The 20,257-nt window shown below is 37.7% G+C and overlaps 1 protein-coding gene and 3 long non-coding RNA genes across 5 annotated transcripts; all 4 read left to right on the plus strand.

Annotated features, from left to right (window-relative positions):
- The first annotated feature begins 6,393 nt into the window (after nucleotides 1-6,393).
- LOC149382998 (putative disease resistance RPP13-like protein 1) lies at nucleotides 6,394-10,480 on the plus strand. The gene is made up of 4 exons (XM_089627649.1): nucleotides 6,394-9,720; nucleotides 10,055-10,159; nucleotides 10,316-10,378; nucleotides 10,427-10,480. Exons 1-4 carry the CDS (start codon nucleotides 6,394-6,396, stop codon nucleotides 10,478-10,480), a joined length of 3,549 nt encoding a protein of 1,182 aa, XP_089483775.1.
- A 1,729-nt stretch (nucleotides 10,481-12,209) lies between these two features.
- LOC149382999 (uncharacterized) lies at nucleotides 12,210-13,463 on the plus strand. 2 transcript variants are annotated; one of them, XR_016301664.1, is made up of 4 exons: nucleotides 12,210-12,334; nucleotides 12,464-12,581; nucleotides 13,140-13,268; nucleotides 13,403-13,463. It is a non-coding gene; the product is annotated as an uncharacterized LOC149382999 (long non-coding RNA). The 2 variants fall into 2 exon arrangements; XR_016301663.1 differs by having other exon boundaries at nucleotides 13,140-13,461.
- Nucleotides 13,464-13,586: 123 nt separating this feature from the next.
- LOC149383000 (uncharacterized) lies at nucleotides 13,587-15,471 on the plus strand. Its single transcript, XR_016301662.1, has 6 exons — nucleotides 13,587-13,735; nucleotides 13,815-13,952; nucleotides 14,306-14,387; nucleotides 14,480-14,744; nucleotides 14,825-14,924; nucleotides 15,115-15,471. It is a non-coding gene; the product is annotated as an uncharacterized LOC149383000 (long non-coding RNA).
- A 3,131-nt stretch (nucleotides 15,472-18,602) lies between these two features.
- LOC149383001 (uncharacterized) lies at nucleotides 18,603-19,983 on the plus strand. Its single transcript, XR_016301930.1, has 3 exons — nucleotides 18,603-18,864; nucleotides 19,145-19,386; nucleotides 19,786-19,983. It is a non-coding gene; the product is annotated as an uncharacterized LOC149383001 (long non-coding RNA).
- Nucleotides 19,984-20,257: the final 274 nt, after the last annotated feature.

Consider the following 20,257-nt stretch of genomic DNA (forward strand, 5'->3'; position numbering starts at 1 on the left):
GACATGATTAGCTGTACCTGATTAGAAAGAGAAATATATTACAAAAACAAAGCAACCTTTGTCAAGTTCATTTTATCCTCCAAAAGAATAGCGAAGAAAGAATATGGAGAGAGAGATTAGCAACTTCATAAAGGTATGGCTTTTGGCTTTACCATCTCAAAGGACTCACCGCCTTTTTCCTCGCCAGCTTTCAAACTCTTGGTCTTCTCATTCCACAAAGGCCCTTTGAAAAACTCCACTACATGTCTTCCTGTTATGGCCCATACCACCACATTTACCACATTTGCGGTGAATGACAACTTTTTCGCCTTGGGAAGGGTATCGATTGACCCTCCGCATTCCTTGTTTACTTTTCTTCGGTCGACCGGCTTGTTTCTTTTCAATTGGTTCTGACACCTTCATGTTCTTTATGTCATCCGAAACGTTCCGCTGATCTTCATTCCCAACAGGATATATAGATTCCTTGTACATCTCAATCCATGTCTCCTTCGAATAGAAAGGACTGCATAAAGAGTTGATGTCGACACTCCTGTGTTGTGCAGATGCAATGGCATGCTCGCTCGGGATTCCAAGTAGTTGTGGTAGCCCGCACGTGCATGTCTTTCTCAACAAATCAACATCAAAGTCACCTCTCTCGTCTTTGACATGACATTCATACATACCGAGTCCATAGGTATTGACGAATTGTGCCTTGCTGTTTAGATGGGGAGATTGTCTTAAAACTTCGGGGACAATCTTGTATCACATTTTCTAGCCATTTCTTTTCTATCAAAAAACCACTTTTGAAGTGTGAATCTAATAAACTCAAGCAACGTGGTAATGGGAAACGTTCTAGCATTCCTCGTCTTATTGTTGAAGCTTTCTGCATTATTACTTGTCATTATATCGTACCTATACAAACAGTTACATATTAAAGACGTTTTATATCTAGTTAAAACACTTGTAATGAAAAAATGAAGAGTTTGTGTTTTACCGTTTCCCAGGGAAAAATGCTCTTGCCCACTGATCAAAACCGATTTCCTTGAGATACTTTGCCATCTCGACATCTTTCCTTCTCAATTGCCGAAAATGAGCTTCGAAAGTGGTCTTATTGAAAGCATAAGCGGCGACATTCAGTTCAATGCCACAATGATCGGTCTTGAATTTATGTTGGACATTTAGTTTTAGATGATGGTAGCATGCTCTGTGAGGGATACCAGGGAACACCACCTCGAGACCATGTATGATGCTAACATGTCGATCGGATATGAACGCCAACTCTTCAACGTCTTCACCGATAACTTCTCTCAACTTTCTCAAAAATCAAATCCACGAAGCATGACACTCGCTATCTACTACCCCGCATGCAAGTGGATATAATTGTGAATTAGCGTCCATCGCAATTGCGCATAGCAATTGTCCACCGTATTTTGTCTTAACAAATGAACCGTCTAATGATATCACCTGTCGACAAGACTTGAATCTTCTACGACACGCCCCAATAGAAAAGAACGCGTACTTGAATATATCGTCATCTTTCACAAACGCAGTCAGAGTTTCAGGGTTCTTCTGCTCCAACTTGTATAGCCAAACGTATTGAGATCTATGACAGTAGGAATCTGTTGGCCCTAAACGGCGAGGCTTTTCAACAACTCACCAACCTTAAGGAGTTGGACATTTCTAAATGCCCTTAGCTCCAGTATTTGCCTGAAGAAGGCTTGCCCGCTTCTCTCTCTCACTTGACAATCGAGAAATGCAATCCTTTGTTGGAGCAGCGGTGCGAGAAAGACAGAGGGGAAGATTGGCACAAGATTTCCCACATCGCTCACGTCATGTTTTGTTATAAACATGCTACTACTACTGCTAATACTACCGTTTGAATTTAAGTAAACTCAGACAAAGGAAGCCCGTGATTTTGCATATTGTTATGGTTCTTGAGGTCTGCTAGTACTTGGGAGAGCGTTCGAGCACGTGATGTCGATGATTCTCATGATCAACAATAAGGTTTGTGGAATCAATTTTAAATTGTTATTTTTTAAATTTAACGTGCTTGGTCTGGGAATTGAAGGACGGGAATGGTAAAATGTTAGGTTTGACATTGACAGCTTAAGAAATGGGTTTACTATTACTACTACTCTGATTTTATTATTAATTGGGTTTCTTTCCTATATAGTGATTTTTAGAATTGGACTCGTCAATTGACGTTTTTGGAATCAAGTATGGTTGGGGTTTTACTTGAGTGTTTCTTTTTGTTGAATTGATTGATTTTGGTTTTGAAGTTCAGGCTCTATATAAAGCTGAGAAACTTGCAGAGTGATTTAGGTTATGAAGTGAAGCTATTTAGTAAAGCTATTTAGTTTCCTATATAGTAAAGCTGCTCTATAAGGTATTAACCCTTCACAGCCATTGAATTAACGTGACCATACCGAGTTTAATTATACCACGTATGTCATCATGAAACATTGGCTATATAGCAATAAAAAACAAATACCTCACAAATTTAATCATTTGCTACACAGGCTCTCATCATGCATCTCCGATTGGGAAGGGGATTCGTTCCCTGGTGATGGAATGTTTCTCCCCACCACTCTGATTGGTAATTGATTTATTTTTCCTGATAAATTTTGTTGAGCGACTTATATAAACTTTATCCCACATCTCTTTATAGATTATGACACTTCAATACCCTTAATTTTAAAATAACTCTAATGTTGGTGTTTCGGCGGACAGAGGAAGCCTGTGGATATGCATAGGATTATGCTTCTTCAGGTCAGCCAGTACTTAATGAAGGAAGGGAATACTACTACTATCGGGTTTAGTGTTTCTTTTGTAAATATTGATTTTTTTTTTTAATCGGACTTGATAATTCACGTTTTTGGAATCAAGTGTGAGTTTTTTTGTTAAGGAATCAAGTGTGAGTCCGGGTCGCTTAAGTGTTTCTTTTGCGGAATCTAGCTTATGAACTGTAGGATTGAAATTAGAAAACATCGAGCGTGAGACCATTTTTTTACATGGATCGCAATTAAAGTCTCGTTCTTTGCAGAATGTCAAGTGGACGTGGTCCTATGCCTTGTCAGCACCGGGGATTAGATGACCAAGCTCCGTCGGGTACGTAGACTTTTGTAGATATGTCATGAATGCTTTTATGCTCTCTGAACATCTTACATCATCTTTTTTGCAATTCGATTACAAGTAAAGTACACTGCCCGATGATAGTGATTCTGGTTCGAACGGCAAATTCCCGAGAAGTTCGGTCTCCACTCAGACAATTTCCAGAGTTCAGGGGTACGTATATGTAATGCTTAGTATTAGTGCACCTTTCTTAGATTACAAAATTACCTTACTGTTACTTGCCTCAAAAATCTTATTCACATCAAGAATATACTAAACAATTTTGTTACTGTTTTGTTTAGATGGATCTTTTATATCACAAAAATCTCAAATTCACCAAATCTTTTATGAATATATCTGAAGTAAGGTAGTTGAACTAATTATCTTATTTTTGGATTTTTGTTTCTGTGTCGTAATTTCTCTTTTGGCCTTCTCATTCCATATTTTACGCAAAAGATCTCCAAAGAAGGATATTCAATCAGTCTTGTGGATTACATGTTTCTGTGTATTTTTTTTTTTTTTAAAATTTTATAGTCTGATGAGCATTTACTAATCCTCTTTGTATTTAATAGCTCGCATGGATTATGTGTAATGTATATGGCATATTCAGGGTAACTAGTAGCCCAATCCTTGGATCCGACCATGTGGAAGAAACTTAAGCTTTCCTCAGAATTTCTGTTAGTTGTCTTCTTTGGAAGCAATTGAGACACCACCTTTTCTAGAAGAACATTGCTGAGCTGGTAAGGGTTCTATGTTTAGTTTAGCTATGATAGCTTAATAAAGAGCCTATGGAAAGAATTTAATTGCTCTGAGGACCCTGTTTTATATCGACTCAGTTCCTGGAAAAAGAGAGAATCTTGTGTTTGTGTATTCTTGCTGTTCTAGTAAATTAGCGTACATAATGTTATATTCAACTTGTATATTCTCGTCTTTGATTCCATTCACTCTTACCTCAGGTATTGGAACTAATGATCTTACTCTTGGATTATTGAAAAATGAGCTTTGATTTGTACAACTTACAGATTTTGTTACTGTCCTTATGTCATAATTTTGGAAATGAGAAATTGGATTTTCGGGTTTCTTTCGTCACTCTCATCCGAGCCCTGTCCGAGGCTGCATTGGGCCTCGGCTCTGATCAATACTTACTTGGTCTCGTGAATCTTTCAATGAGCTGCCATTTGATCTCAAGTCTATCAAGAGTTGTCATCTGAAATTGAATCCATTTCCTAATCCTCATAATCAACCGAGTAAAAAAACTATTAGATTTACTCCCATACATGTACTAAGTACAACCATCTTCTCAATGTTTTCGTAATTGTTATTGGTTGTTTTTCTTTAGTGAATCTCTGTGAAAATTGAGCGCTTCATGCTTTTCATAATTGTCCGACTCAGCGAACTTTTAAAATTACTCTACTCTATGTAAAAATTTGCTGCTCTCTCAACTATGTTCTCTCTGTTAACAATGGTATTCTGTGCTATTTCAGATTGATTTCCAGGTTCGTTATCTTCTTCGTCTTGGGAGACCTCTCGTATGTGAAAGAGAATCCCGCTGGTATCATAATTGTGCGACTCAGCGAAGTGGAGAGATTGGTGAGGTCTCTCCAACTTCCCGAGGATGTTGGGTATACCTGTGAAACAGCCGGGTATTTTTGGTTGCTTCATGTATACTCTCGGTGGGAGCTATTTCTCGCCGCTTGCGTCGAGAAAGGAAACGAGCCATCATTTGTCAAAGACCGATTCCCCTTCAAAGAGTTCTTCTCGAACGCTCCGCACCAAGTCTTCACTGGCGAGTCGTTCGAGAAAGACATGAGGGCGGCGGAAGGGTGTTTTCGTCATCTGAAGGTTATGTTCCAAGAACTCGAAGAGTGCCGGGCGTTCGAGTTGCTCAAGTCAACGGCCGATCGAGCGAATTACTTGATGACTAAGCAAGCGAAGATCGTAGCGATGACCTGCACTCATGCGGTTCTGAAGAGAAAAGACTTTTTGCAGCTGGGTTTCAAGTACGACAACCTGTTGATGGAAGAGAGCGCTCAGATTCTGGAGATCGAGACTTTCATCCCGATGCTTCTTCAGAGGCAGCAAGACGGGCGTGCGAGGCTAAAACGCTGCGTTCTGATTGGAGACCATCACCAATTGCCTCCGGTCGTGAAGAACATGGCATTCCAGAAGTACAGTCACATGGACCAGTCTCTCTTCACGAGATTCGTTCGTCTTGCCGTGCCTTACATTTGAGCTCAATGCCCAGGGTCAAATATGTTGTACGTACTGATGGATAATATCAGGAGGTGCTTCAAATATGCTCCCATGATCTAATTAACGTTGATGTTAAACATAGTTTCCAATGTTCGGTTTAATGTCATTTGAACTCTAGACTATGAAGAGGTCCTCTAAAAAAGTGAATCCATATTCAGGTTTCCCAGTGGAAGGAAAAGTTAAAAAAAAAAAAAAAAAAAAAAAAGCAAACAGGAACCAGCGCGCTCCTACAATATTTGATAATCAAACCTCTCGTGTGTATGCCTTGACGCATTTAATATGTTATTTTTTTTTTTTGCTCAAAATGACACATTTAATTTTATGTGAACGAAGATAATTGGAACCTCATCTTTCATTCTCTACCACTGAAAAGATAATTTAATGTGCATTTAATTTCCAACATGGAAAGCTGACAGCCCATTCATTTTTGTTTCCGCGTGATAGGAAAAGACAAAATAACAAAAATAAAAATAAACTGTCATTCAATTTTCTATAGCGTTTGTTGACGTCCTTCACTGCCATACTTTGCTCGCAAATTACAATTCACAGCTCTAGTATTTTGTGTGCGCGCTGAGAATTCAAGAAATCATCTTCTGCAGAAGAACTTCGTCTCCCTGTGAGTCTTTTATTTATTTATTATTATTTGTAAATATCGTATATAGTTCTATAAATTTTAAATTGCTCATTCATGCATTATTGTTTCCGTGAATGGAGACAAAAAAAACGCAAAAGAAGAAATCAACGCTCATTCAATTCCTCTAGTATTTTTTCAAAATACGCTCTCAGATGTCTCTCGTTATTCGTCGCCAATACTGTTCTGGTTTTCCCGCTCAGCTCAACCAGTCTCTCTGGAATGTGAACCCTCACGTTCACAAACACACTTCTTCTATCTATCAATAAATAAATAAAACAATTTATTAGAAGGAAAAAAAAATGTATATAAATAAAGCACAAAACTGAACTGACCGTAGTTACTCTATAAATATTGTCTTACTTTTGAATCTATATATATTGTAAAATAGAGAACCCTTGATCTGCTGGCAGTTATAAATGGCTGAGTTATTTGGAGGAGCGTTGCTTTCTTCTTTTCTTCAAGTCTTGTTTGAAAGGTTGGCTCCGAAAGAGATCCCAGCCATCTTGTTCCGTGGAAATCAGTCCGTTGTTGATGTCTTAGGTGATCTGAGGAACGTCGTGAGGTCAGTGACAAAGCTGGTCGACGATGCAGAGGAAAAGCTTATCACTGTCAGGGAGTGGCTGGATGACCTCCAAGACATGGTGTATCGCACCGATGACTTGGTTGATACCATGAACAGCGAAGCTCAGAGGCTTGAGCTGAAACCTCACCAGCCTTGTTGTTTGAGTATCCCAAGTGGTTTGTTCACTATTGGATTTGATAGCATGGTCAAGAATGAAGCTACGGAGATCCTTCGTAGATTCAAGAGTCTTTTAGACCAAAAGGATAATCTTGGTCTGAGAGATGATCTTGGAGAAATCCCTTCTTATCAAAGGCCACCCACTCCGTTGGTTGAAGAATCCAGCGTTTACGGAAGGAAAGATGATAAAAAGGTCATTGTTGACTTGTTGCTCTCCGGCGATGGTAGTGAGGAAAAACTATCAGTCATTTCGATTGTGGGGATGGGTGGTATTGGAAAAACCACCCTTGTTCAGCTCGTTTATGACGATGATGAGGTCAATGATTATTTTGATCTAAGAGCATGGGTGACGGTATCAAATGATTTCGACATCTATAAGATTACAAAACTAATCTTGGAAAAGGTCACATCGAAAGAGTGTCGTTCAGAAGAGTTGTTTGAGATTCAACAGAAACTAAGGGATTCCTTAAGAGGGAAGAGATTTCTTATGGTTCTTGATGATGTTTGGAATGAGAATTATATTCTCTGGGACTCTTTGAAGAGCTCTTTTGAATCTGGAGCAAAAGGATGTAAGATCATTGTGACAACACGAAGCACAATAGTAGCCTCTAGTATGGCAATTGGAAAGACAGCTACTTACCAGTTAACTGATTTATCACCCGAAGATTGTTGGCTGTTATTTTCACGCCATGCTTTCAGAAACAACGAAGACGCTCATGCATATCAAGATTTGCAAACGATTGGCAAAGAGATAGTGAAGAAGTGCAAAGGCTTGCCTTTAGCTATCAAATCTCTTGGCGGTTTATTACGTTCCGAACGAAATCCAAAGAATTGGGAAAACATTCTCGAAAGTGATGTATGGAATGAGTTGTATAGTAAAGAAAAAAGCATCCTCCCCGCTTTGTGGTTGAGTTATCGCCGTATGCCTACACATCTAAAACGATGTTTCTCTTATTGCTCAATCTTTCCAAAAGACCATGAGTTTAAGAGAGACAGGATAATCGTGTTGTGGATGGCTGAAGGATTTTTGCAGAGTGATAAGAAAGCTAGGACAATGGAGGAAGTTGGAGAGGAGTACTTGGAAGATCTTGTTTCAAGGTCATTGTTTCAGAAGTCGAATAAAGATGACTCAATTTTCCTCATGCACGACCTTGTTCACGATTTAGCCATGTTCGTATCCCGTGGATTTTGCTTCAGGGTTGATAAAATAAATGACTTTGACAGCCTTCAAAGTCATACTCGGCACCTCTCATGTAGCACAGAGCCTGAAGATTTTGGGCTTATATGCAAGGCTAAGTATTTGCGCACCTTTATTGGATCAGATAAACTGTTCTATTTTGGCTTGCCTTATAAAACCTTTGCAAAGTCGGGAAGATACTTAAGAGTCCTTGGTATACGTGGTTCAATCTCTAATTCGATTAAAAGTTTGATACATTTGAGGTACTTGGATTTATCTAACTCTATGATTAGGGAGTTGCCTGCTACAATATGTAGTTTGTACAACTTGCAGACATTGTTGTTGTCAAACTGTAGTAATCTTATGAAATTACCAAAGAACATGGAAAGGCTTGTAAATTTGCGGCATCTGGATATTTTTGGAACAGCTGTAAAAGAAATGAACTTCCAAATAAAAAATATGAAGTCTTTGCTTACATTGAGTAAAATAGTTGTTGATTTTGGAGATAGGGGGAATAATATTAAAGAAGTGAAACATGTTCAGCCTTTCATGGGAAGACTTGAGATTACGAGTATTGAAAATGTGGGTGATGCGAATGAGGCTTTGGAGGCTGATTTGAAGAATAAGAAGGGCATTACGGATCTGACTTTGGAATGGAGTGAAGAATCTGCCGGCGATGCAAATAGTTCGGAGAGAGAGAGAGAAATATTGGAATCACTTCGGCCTCATACAAATGTGAGTAATCTCAGAATCGAGTATTACAGAGGCACGATATTTCCAGAGTGGGTGGGACATCATTCTTTTTTTAACATAGTATCGATCTGCCTTAAGAATTGTAAAAGGTGTTTCATTTTGCCTCCGCTGGGACAATTGCCATGCCTCAAAAGGCTTGAAATATGGGGGTTTGATAGGGTGGTGAGTGTGGGTGATGAGTTGTACGGTGGCAGCAGTACTAGTGGCACCTCTTTCAGATCCTTAGAATACTTATCTATATGTTTTATGCCACAGTGGAAGGAGTGGTCATTTGGTGGAGATGGCACACTAGTTTTCCCCAGGCTGAGGGATCTATACTTACATGAATGTCCGGAGTTGAAGATGAGCTTACCAAACACGTCGGATGCTTGTCATGTACACCCCGACTCTCTCTCTAAACTAGAAGAGCTTATCATAGAGGGTTGCGAAAAGCTTTTGGAGAGTGATCTACACAAACTACCATCATTGAAAGGATTACTTATAGATGGTTGGGAAGGGGATTCGTTTCCTGGTGATGGAATATTGCTCCCCACCACTCTGGCTAAGATTGAGATTTGGTATAATAGGAATCTGTTGGCCCTAAACGGCGAGGCCTTTCAACAACTCACCAACCTTAAGGAGTTGAGAATCAGCGGTTGGAAAGGGGATTCGTTTCCTGGTGATGGAATATTGCTCCCCACTACTCTGGCTACGATTACTATCCAGGATTGTAGCAATCTGTTGGCCCTAAACGCCGAGGCCTTTCAACAACTCACCAACCTTAAGGAGTTGAGCATCATTGGTTGGAAAGGGGATTCGTTTCCTGGTGATGGAATATTGCTCCCCACCACTCTGGCTACGATTAAGATCTGGAGTAGTAGGAATCTGTTGGCCCTAAACAACGAGGCCTTTCAACAACTCACCAACCTTAAGGAGTTGACCATTCATGTATGCCCTCAGCTTCAATGTTTGCCCGAACAAGGCTTGCCCGCTTCTCTCTCTGTTTTAAGAATCACGGGATGCCATCCATTATTGAAGCAACGGTGTGAGAAAGGTAAAGGCCAAGATTGGCATAAGATTGCCCACATCCGGAGCGTCTCTATTTATACATAAAAAAAGGTAAACTATTCTTTTATTATTATTTTTTTTTAATTTTTCTGATAAATTATGTGCATGCTACTCTTACTACCACTGACGCGCGCTCCTTTACCATTTCAATTTCTAATAAATTCTAGTGCTGGTTATGATTCGTTGTCCCTTTGCGTAGTGTTATGGTAAATCGACATCTGAATCTGATTAGAGGTAAATTATTCATTTATTATTTTATAATTTTTTTTGATAAAATGATATGCATGCTACTATTACTACTGACGATCCCTTACCATTTAAATTTTATCAAACTCTAATGCTGGTTTCTTTGTTTGTAAAGGGACAAAGGAAGTGCCTTTGCATAGTGTTATGGTTCTTGAGGTCAACTAGTACTTGGAGAACGTTCCAGAACGTGGTGTCAATGATTCTCATGATTAACGATAAGGTTTGCGGAATCGATTTTGAATTGTTATTATTAAATTTGACGTGCTTGGTCTGGGAATTGAAGGACGGGAATGGTAAAATGCTAGGTTTGAGAACTTAAGAACTGGATTTACTACTACTCTGATTTTATTATTAATTGGGTATCTTCTGTATACAGTGCTTTTTAGAATTGGGCTCGTCAATTGACATTTTTGGAATCAAGTATGGGTTGGGGTTTTACGTCAGTGTTTCTTTTGTTGAATTGATTGATTTTGGTTTTGGAGTTCAGGTTTTATATAAAGCTGAGAAAGTTACCGCGTGTGGAATAGATTTGCGAGCATAAGAACTGGGTTTATAAATTGGGTATCTTTCTGTATATAGTGATTATTTTAATTGGACTCGTCAATTGACGTTTTTGGAATCAAGTATGGGTTGGGGTTTACTCAGGTGTTTTTGTTGAATTGATTGAGTTTGGTTTTGAAGTTTAGGTTCTATATAAAGCTGAGAAACTTACAGGGTATTTTAGGTTATGAAGTATAGTGCTGAAATTAGGAAAACAGTAAGACCATCTTGAACATAGATATTTATTTTACAAGGAAATTTTCGAATTGTGAGTATAGTGAACTATTAGGCGTGGACAGAAGAAAAGAAACTTATGGTTTTATGTGATTTTTTCTCTTAGTTAGAAATCATTGTAGGGAAGTAAATATATATATATATATATATATATATATATATATATATATATATCGTAATGAAAGTGCTGATGTTTTTTTCTTTGTGAACAAACAGTTTCGCTAGAATGGGTATGCTTTCCCACCGTTGTTGCAAAACAAAGCTTTTTTTTTTATCATACTTATCTGGCTCATCTTCAATCTTCCCCGATTCGATCGCTCTTCAGACAGATTTTAGGCCGTAATTCGTAGCCAAGGAGTTTATTCTGTATATTCCCAGCCATTCAGAGCAGCAATATCATTGTATCATCTGGAGCAAGAACGGTCTTGGAATGCTATTCATAGGTGGGGAAAAGCAATTAAATTTCTCAACAATTTAATGATATGATCTTAATGTAAAATATATTTTCCAGTCTTTAATTCTGTTAATCACTCTTTATCTTTGGTGATGATCAGCTGGTTGTTGGACCCAAAACTGGTTGATGAAAGAAAGCTGTCAACATTGAATCTTTCATGTTGTTACTGCAACAAAATGATTGTGTGCGCCTTGATTCTGATGGATTGTATTTAAAATGCCTCGTAGCTCATCAAGGTTTTATGATCATTACTAATCGACTACAAGGTAAAGTACGACGGCTTATTCAGATCGAGTTCATGCAAAGGCTCGAGATTTTGTGTCCAATGGAGGAAAATCTTGATGAAGGCTTTGCTGAGGCATTAATGGGATCATTCTCTCGGGACTGGAAAACATATTGCTTCGAACCGGTCAAGCTTAATCCTCATTTCTTTGAAGGCGAATTACATTTTATTTTTCTTTTCATGGTATTCTTACAACATATACTTCATTGATTTGACAATGATGCTGTGCTGTGGTCCTTTTTTTGCTCACAAGGTGTTGTGGTCCATGTTTCACCGTGTCATTTTTATTCATTTCTGTGGTCTCTTCTTAACTTACTAATTTTTTTTTGTATACAAATTATAATTTATCTTAAGTAGATGTTTTACAAAGAAGTGCTTCATTTTGGCTAGCTATTTGTAGGAACATACAGAGTAATAATTGTAGATTATTCTCTCTTTAACATACAGAGGTTCAGCCATTCACAGAGCGCCACTTGGACGCCACCCGATCAGCACTGTCGTTGAGATGCCCGTCGTTTTTTTATGGTCTATGAACATAGACATACCATAGTCTTTGCTCTTTTGGTTCATAGGTAAAGTGCATTGGCTTATTTAGAACAACTTGTATGGTTAACGGCTAAGTTGGTTACCCAAGGGTTTTTAATGTCTATTTTTTAATCTTTTTTAGAAAACATTACCGCATACTTTTCTTTTGCAAAAAGACGATTCTGATCGGTGTCGACCATCATCAATTGCCTTGGTGGATAGAAAATAAAGTCTCAGCTTCTCAGAATGCCACGTGGAGGTGGTCCTATACCTTGTCAGCACTGTCGATGAGATGACCTAGAGCTCTATCTATCAGGTACGAAAGATTTCGTATGGTCTCTGAACATATCATCTATCAGGTACATGATCATTGTGATTATCATTGGCGTAATTTTGTTTGTTTACGGAGTGGTGCCTATCACATTGCTAATCTGAACAAGTAGAAAGAAGAAAGCCCGGCGTTGATGATTGTGTACGCCATGTGGCAGAAGCCGGAGCACTGAACACAGAGAATGGTGAGACAGACGTCGACGATCTTTGATGATAGTGATGCTGACCCGACATCACATCCCCGAAGTCGAAATTTTATCAAGATTTCCTTAAAAGGTAAAATGATAATTTTTATGTTATTTTTATTTTTATTTTTCATTTTTTTTTTTCATTTTTCTTATAAAGTATGGCATGGTACGTAAAAGAATGTTGGCGGAAATGAATTAAATTTTTATTACTTCCTGGTGGTGTATTTATACAGCCTAAAGAGTATAATACATAGAGAAAATCAAGGAGATTTGATCTGATTAGAAGGAGATCAGATCAGAATAAAATAAAACTGTACACCTAATTAATTCCTTATATTCTGGAATTAATTTACACGTAATATTCTAAACAAAGAAATAAATCAACCATATTTTCTAACAGTATGTTATATATTTTCCTTTTTTTATAGAATTTTTTGGACAGACTTTTTTCGTAATAAATTATCTCAAGTTGATGCTTTACATCGCTCGTAGTACTTCTTTGGCATAAGTACATTGCCATCCTGGTAAGTGATTTTGTATTCTTGCTGATATAGTTAATTTTAGTACATGATAATCTCACGGTTCCACTTGTATTTTCTCATCCGTTAAATTCCACACACTCTTATGTATCTTTGGTCATGATCAGTAACATAATTTATTTGGAGCCAAAAGTGCATCAGAACGGAACTGATGGAAGAATGCTATCAAGATTCAAACTCGATTTCGCAACACCACATCCCCGAAGTTGAGTTTTTTTTTCAAGATTTCAATAAAGGTATAATGATAATTTTTTTTCTTATAAAATATGATATGGTATGTTATTTATTTTCTGTTTCATATAGATTTTTTGGACGGACTTTTTTTTTCTTATAATAATTAACTCGAGTTGATGCTATACATCGCTCTTAGTACTTTCTTTGGCATAAGTACATCGCTGCTGCCCTTTTGAGTGTTTGTATATTCTCGCTGATATAGGTGATTAGCTTACATATAATTAATCTCATATTCAGCTTGCATTTTATCGCCTCTTTAATTCCATACACTCTTATATATATTTGGTCATGATCAGTAACATGATTTAGTTGGAGCCAAAAGTGGCTGGGAATAATGGAATTAACTTCCCCGCTGATTTCCCGTCAAGATATTATTGTGTACACGAAATCATTGTACAAAGGTGGGTGAGAAGAAATGGGAGACTGGCGAGAAGGCTTTCACACACATATTCTAACATCACTAAAGGAGGTAACCTTTTTTTTCAAAGCTAATGTTCTGGTTGTCGGATCACATTGTTTCATTGACTTATTATCAATTGTTTTTGAAGGTCATATTATCAACCAGTAGTCCAATCCTTGGATCCGACCATGTGGAAGAAACTGAAGCTTTCCTCAAAATATCTGTTAGTTGTCTTCTTTGGAAGCAATTCAGACACCACCTTTTCTAGAAGAACATTGCTGACCTGGTAAGGGTTCTATGTTTAGTTTAGCTATGATAGCTTAGTAAAGAGCCTACGGAAAGAATTTAATTTCTCCGAAGACCCTGTTTTATATCGATTCAATCTTGTTCTTGAAAAAAGAGAGAATCTCGTGTTTGTGTATTCTTGCTGATCTAGTAAATTAGCGTACATAATGTTATATTCAACTTGTATTTTCTCGTCTTTAATTCCATTCACTCTTACCTGAGGTATTGGAACTAATGATCTTACTCTTGAATTATTGAAAAATGACCTTTGGGTTGTACAACTTACAGATCTTGTTACTGTCCTTATGTCATAATTTTGGAAATGAGAAATTGGATTTTCTGGTTTCTGATCAGATATCCAAAGAAGGCTATTCAATCACTCTTTATCCATCTGCTTCACATTTCTCTCATTGGTTCACAAAACCGCTCTCCAAAGGTAAACTACATGAAATCTAACTCGTCGGTCTTATATTTGGCATATCCAAGAGACCTTCATTTCGTTGTGTCAAATGGGTAATCATTTTGCAGAGGATTTGTGAGATTTATCAACAAATTCCAGAAGTGGTTGAGAGCTTTGGAGTGGACACAAGAGAATACAGATATGTGCCGATGGAGAATAATGTTGTGATGCTGCAAATATATATTTTTCTCAACTTGAGTTCCATTCACTCTATTACCTTTGTGATGAAAGTAGTTGGACCCAAAAGCAGCTCAAAAACTTGTTCATGGAAGAAAGCTGTCGAGATTTAATTTTCTATGCCGATTCCACTAAATACCTAATGCCTCATCTCAGGTATGACCTTTCTTAACATGGTCTATGAACATTTGAGCATCTTCTTTGTAGTTAATCGCTCTCTTGGATTACATGTAAAGTGGATGGCGTATTCAGACAATTTGGATCAGAAGAAGAATCCAAAGTCGAGGTGCTTATTCAGAGATACTGTAATCTGCATAGCAAAACATAGCTTCCATGGTGAGTGCGTTTTATCTCTATGGACCCTGCTTGATCTTGATTCAATATTGATTTTGAAAGAAAAGAGAATCTTGTGTTTGTATATTCTAGCTTGTATAATTAATTAGCATACATAATAATGTCACATTAAACTTGTATATTATCCTCTCTTTAACTCCATTCACTCATATATATCTTTGGTCATTATCAGTGACATCATTTAGCTGGAGCCAAAAATGGCTTGGAACGGAACTGATGGAAGAAAAAGCCGTCGAGATTCCAACTCGTGCGATCATTTGGATTAAAGGAGTTGCATATGGAATTAGCTCAATCCTCGGGGCAAATGGAATTGGAAGAAGCCGAAGCGTCAAACGCAGAAAATGAAAGCCTTGAGGAAGAACAATGGAATCACATAATGTCATTTTTTTTATAATAAATAAGTGCATATTGATGATGACGATGCTGACCCGAATGATCACAGATTTATGTTTCTCTCAGGACCCAAAAATATATTGTACGGATTGATAGAACCAGGAGGTTCTTCTTTATTTAAGAATATGTTTCAATATTACTTATTTCGTCGCTGGGTTGTCATTTAATCTCAAGACTATCAAGGCCTCAAGGGTGGTCCCTTTCTTTGACATTCATTTTGTGATTAAGTAAAAAACAATGGCGCACAAGTTCTTAACTTTTTATTGCCGTTTAGTCTCTGTAAACGATCAACCTAACATTTGATGATAACAGTTTATAGGCAAAGAGTTACAACTACATTATGAATCGCGGTAAATATCTGATTAAAAAAAAAAAAAACTAGGCTGGATTAGTGCTTGGTTTTTCGTGATTCAAAAATCAAGTCAATCTCTGATTCAATCAATTATTTTATACACCCTGAGGTATTTGGACTTATCCTACTCTGAGATTATAGAATTACCTGATTCTATAATCTCAGACATTATTGTTGTCAATGTGCCTTAATCTAACTACATTACCAAAGAACATGGCAAGACTAATCAATTTGCGGCATCTGGATATTGATTGAACATCTCTAAAAGAAACGAACTTCTGAATAAAAAAATATGAAGTCTTTGCTGACATTGAGTAAAATATTTCATTTGACATGATTAGCTGTACCTGATTAGAAAGAGAAATATATTACAAAAACAAAGCAACCTTTGTCAAGTTCATTTTATCCTCCAAAAGAATAGCGAAGAAAGAATATGGAGAGAGAGATTAGCAACTTCATAAAGGTATGGCTTTTGGCTTTACCATCTCAAAGGACTCACCGCCTTTTTCCTCGCCAGCTTTCAAACTCTTGGTCTTCTCATTCCACAAAGGCCCTTTGAAAAACTCCACTACATGTCTTCCTGTTATGGCCCATACCACCACATTTACCACATTTGCGGTGAATGACAACTTTTTCGCCTTGGGAAGGGTATCGATTGACCCTCCGCATTCCTTGTTTACTTTTCTTCGGTCGACCGGCTTGTTTCTTTTCAATTGGTTCTGACACCTTCATGTTCTTTATGTCATCCGAAACGTTCCGCTGATCTTCATTCCCAACAGGATATATAGATTCCTTGTACATCTCAATCCATGTCTCCTTCGAATAGAAAGGACTGCATAAAGAGTTGATGTCGACACTCCTGTGTTGTGCAGATGCAATGGCATGCTCGCCCGGGATTCCAAGTAGTTGTGGTAGCCCGCACGTGCATGTCTTTCTCAACAAATCAACATCAAAGTCACCTCTCTCGTCTTTGACATGACATTCATACATACCGAGTCCATAGGTATTGACGAATTGTGCCTTGCTGTTTAGATGGGGAGATTGTCTTAAAACTTCGGGGACAATCTTGTATCACATTTTCTAGACATTTCTTTTCTATCAAAAAACCACTTTTGAAGTGTGAATCTAATAAACTCAAGCAACGTGGTAATGGGAAACGTTCTAGCATTCCTCGTCTTATTGTTGAAGCTTTCTGCATTATTACTTGTCATTATATCGTACCTATACAAACAGTTACATATTAAAGACGTTTTATATCTAGTTAAAACACTTGTAATGAAAAAATGAAGAGTTTGTGTTTTACCGTTTCCCAGGGAAAAATGCTCTTGCCCACTGATCAAAACCGATTTCCTTGAGATACTTTGCCATCTCGACATCTTTCCTTCTCAATTGCCGAAAATGAGCTTCGAAAGTGGTCTTATTGAAAGCATAAGCGGCGACATTCAGTTCAATGCCACAATGATCGGTCTTGAATTTATGTTGGACATTTAGTTTTAGATGATGGTAGCATGCTCTGTGAGGGATACCAGGGAACACCACCTCGAGACCATGTATGATGCTAACATGTCGATCGGATATGAACGCCAACTCTTCAACGTCTTCACCGATAACTTCTCTCAACTTTCTCAAAAATCAAATCCACGAAGCATGACACTCGCTATCTACTACCCCGCATGCAAGTGGATATAATTGTGAATTAGCGTCCATCGCAATTGCGCATAGCAATTGTCCACCGTATTTTGTCTTAACAAATGAACCGTCTAATGATATCACCTGTCGACAAGACTTGAATCTTCTACGACACGCCCCAATAGAAAAGAACGCGTACTTGAATCTATCGTCATCTTTCACAAACGCAGTCAGAGTCTCAGGGTTCTTCTGCTCCAACTTGTATAGCCAAACGTATTGAGATCTATGACAGTAGGAATCTGTTGGCCCTAAACGGCGAGGCTTTTCAACAACTCACCAACCTTAAGGAGTTGGACATTTCTAAATGCCCTTAGCTCCAGTATTTGCCTGAAGAAGGCTTGCCCGCTTCTCTCTCTCACTTGACAATCGAGAAATGCAATCCTTTGTTGGAGCAGCGGTGCGAGAAAGACAGAGGGGAAGATTGGCACAAGATTTCCCACATCGCTCACGTCATGTTTTGTTATAAACATGCTACTACTACTGCTAATACTACCGTTTGAATTTAAGTAAACTCAGACAAAGGAAGCCCGTGATTTTGCATATTGTTATGGTTCTTGAGGTCTGCCAGTACTTGGGAGAGCGTTCGAGCACGTGATGTCGATGATTCTCATGATCAACAATAAGGTTTGTGGAATCAATTTTAAATTGTTATTTTTTAAATTTAACGTGCTTGGTCTGGGAATTGAAGGACGGGAATGGTAAAATGTTAGGTTTGACATTGACAGCTTAAGAAATGGGTTTACTATTACGACTACTCTGATTTTATTATTAATTGGGTTTCTTTCCTATATAGTGATTTTTAGAATTGGACTCGTCAATTGACGTTTTTGGAATCAAGTATGGTTGGGGTTTTACTTGAGTGTTTCTTTTTGTTGAATTGATTGATTTTGGTTTTGAAGTTCAGGCTCTATATAAAGCTGAGAAACTTGCAGAGTGATTTAGGTTATGAAGTGAAGCTATTTAGTAAAGCTATTTAGTTTCCTATATAGTAAAGCTGCTCTATAAGGTATTAACCCTTCACAGCCATTGAATTAACGTGACCATACCGAGTTTAATTATACCACGTATGTCATCATGAAACATTGGCTATATAGCAATAAAAAACAAATACCTCAGCAATTTAATCATTTGCTACACAGGCTCTCATCATGCATCTCCGATTGGGAAGGGGATTCGTTCCCTGGTGATGGAATGTTTCTCCCCACCACTCTGATTGGTAATTGATTTATTTTTCCTGATAAATTTTGTTGAGCGACTTATATAAACTTTATCCCACATCTCTTTATAGATTATGACACTTCAATACCCTTAATTTTAAAATAACTCTAATGTTGGTGTCTCGGCGGACAGAGGAAGCCTGTGGATATGCATAGGATTATACTTCTTCAGGTCAGCCAGTACTTGGAGAACTATTTCTGGCCCAATTTTAATGCCGAGACCGCAATGTTCGAGCACGTTACATCCATGATTCTCATCATTTACGAGAAGGTTTGTGGAATTGGTTTGAAATGAAGGAAGGGAATACTACTACTATCGGGTTTAGTGTTTCTTTTGTAAATATTGAATTTTTTTTTTTAATCGGACTTGATAATTCACGTTTTTGGAATCAAGTGTGAGTTTTTTTGTTAAGGAATCAAGTGTGAGTCCGGGTCGCTTAAGTGTTTCTTTTGCGGAATCTAGCTTATGAACTGTAGGATTGAAATTAGAAAACATCGAGCGTGAGACCATTTTTTTACATGGATCGCAATTAAAGTCTCGTTCTTTGCAGAATGTCAAGTGGACGTGGTCCTATGCCTTGTCAGCACCGGGGATTAGATGACCAAGCTCCGTCGGGTACGTAGACTTTTGTAGATATGTCATGAATGCTTTTATGCTCTCTGAACATCTTACATCATCTTTTTTGCAATTCGATTACAAGTAAAGTACACTGCCCGATGATAGTGATTCTGGTTCGAACGGCAAATTCCCGAGAAGTTCGGTCTCCACTCAGACAATTTCCAGAGTTCAGGGGTACGTATATGTAATGCTTAGTATTAGTGCACCTTTCTTAGATTACAAAATTACCTTACTGTTACTTGCCTCAAAAATCTTATTCACATCAAGAATATACTAAACAATTTTGTTTCTGTTTTGTTTAGATGGATCTTTTATATCACAAAAATCTCAAATTCACCAAATCTTTTATGAATATATCTGAAGTAAGGTAGTTGAACTAATTATCTTATTTTTGGATTTTTGTTTCTGTGTCGTAATTTCGCTTTTGGCCTTCTCATTCCATATTTTACGCAAAAGATCTCCAAAGAAGGATATTCAATCAGTCTTGTGGATTACATGTTTCTGTGTATTTTTTTTTTTTTTTTTAATTTTATAGTCTGATGAGCATTTACTAATCCTCTTTGTATTTAATAGCTCGCATGGATTATGTGTAATGTATATGGCATATTCAGGGTAACTAGTAGCCCAATCCTTGGATCCGACCATGTGGAAGAAACTTAAGCTTTCCTCAGAATTTCTGTTAGTTGTCTTCTTTGGAAGCAATTGAGACACCACCTTTTCTAGAAGAACATTGCTGACCTGGTAAGGGTTCTATGTTTAGTTTAGCTATGATAGCTTAATAAAGAGCCTATGGAAAGAATTTAATTGCTCTGAGGACCCTGTTTTATATCGACTCAGTTCCTGGAAAAAGAGAGAATCTTGTGTTTGTGTATTCTTGCTGTTCTAGTAAATTAGCGTACATAATGTTATATTCAACTTGTATATTCTCGTCTTTGATTCCATTCACTCTTACCTCAGGTATTGGAACTAATGATCTTACTCTTGGATTATTGAAAAATGAGCTTTGATTTGTACAACTTACAGATTTTGTTACTGTCCTTATGTC

The sequence above is a fragment of the Urtica dioica genome, chromosome 10, assembly GCF_054948205.1.
Source record: "Urtica dioica subsp. dioica isolate 48M chromosome 10, U.dioica_male_clone48M_v1_H2, whole genome shotgun sequence".
NCBI lineage: Eukaryota > Viridiplantae > Streptophyta > Magnoliopsida > Rosales > Urticaceae > Urtica > Urtica dioica.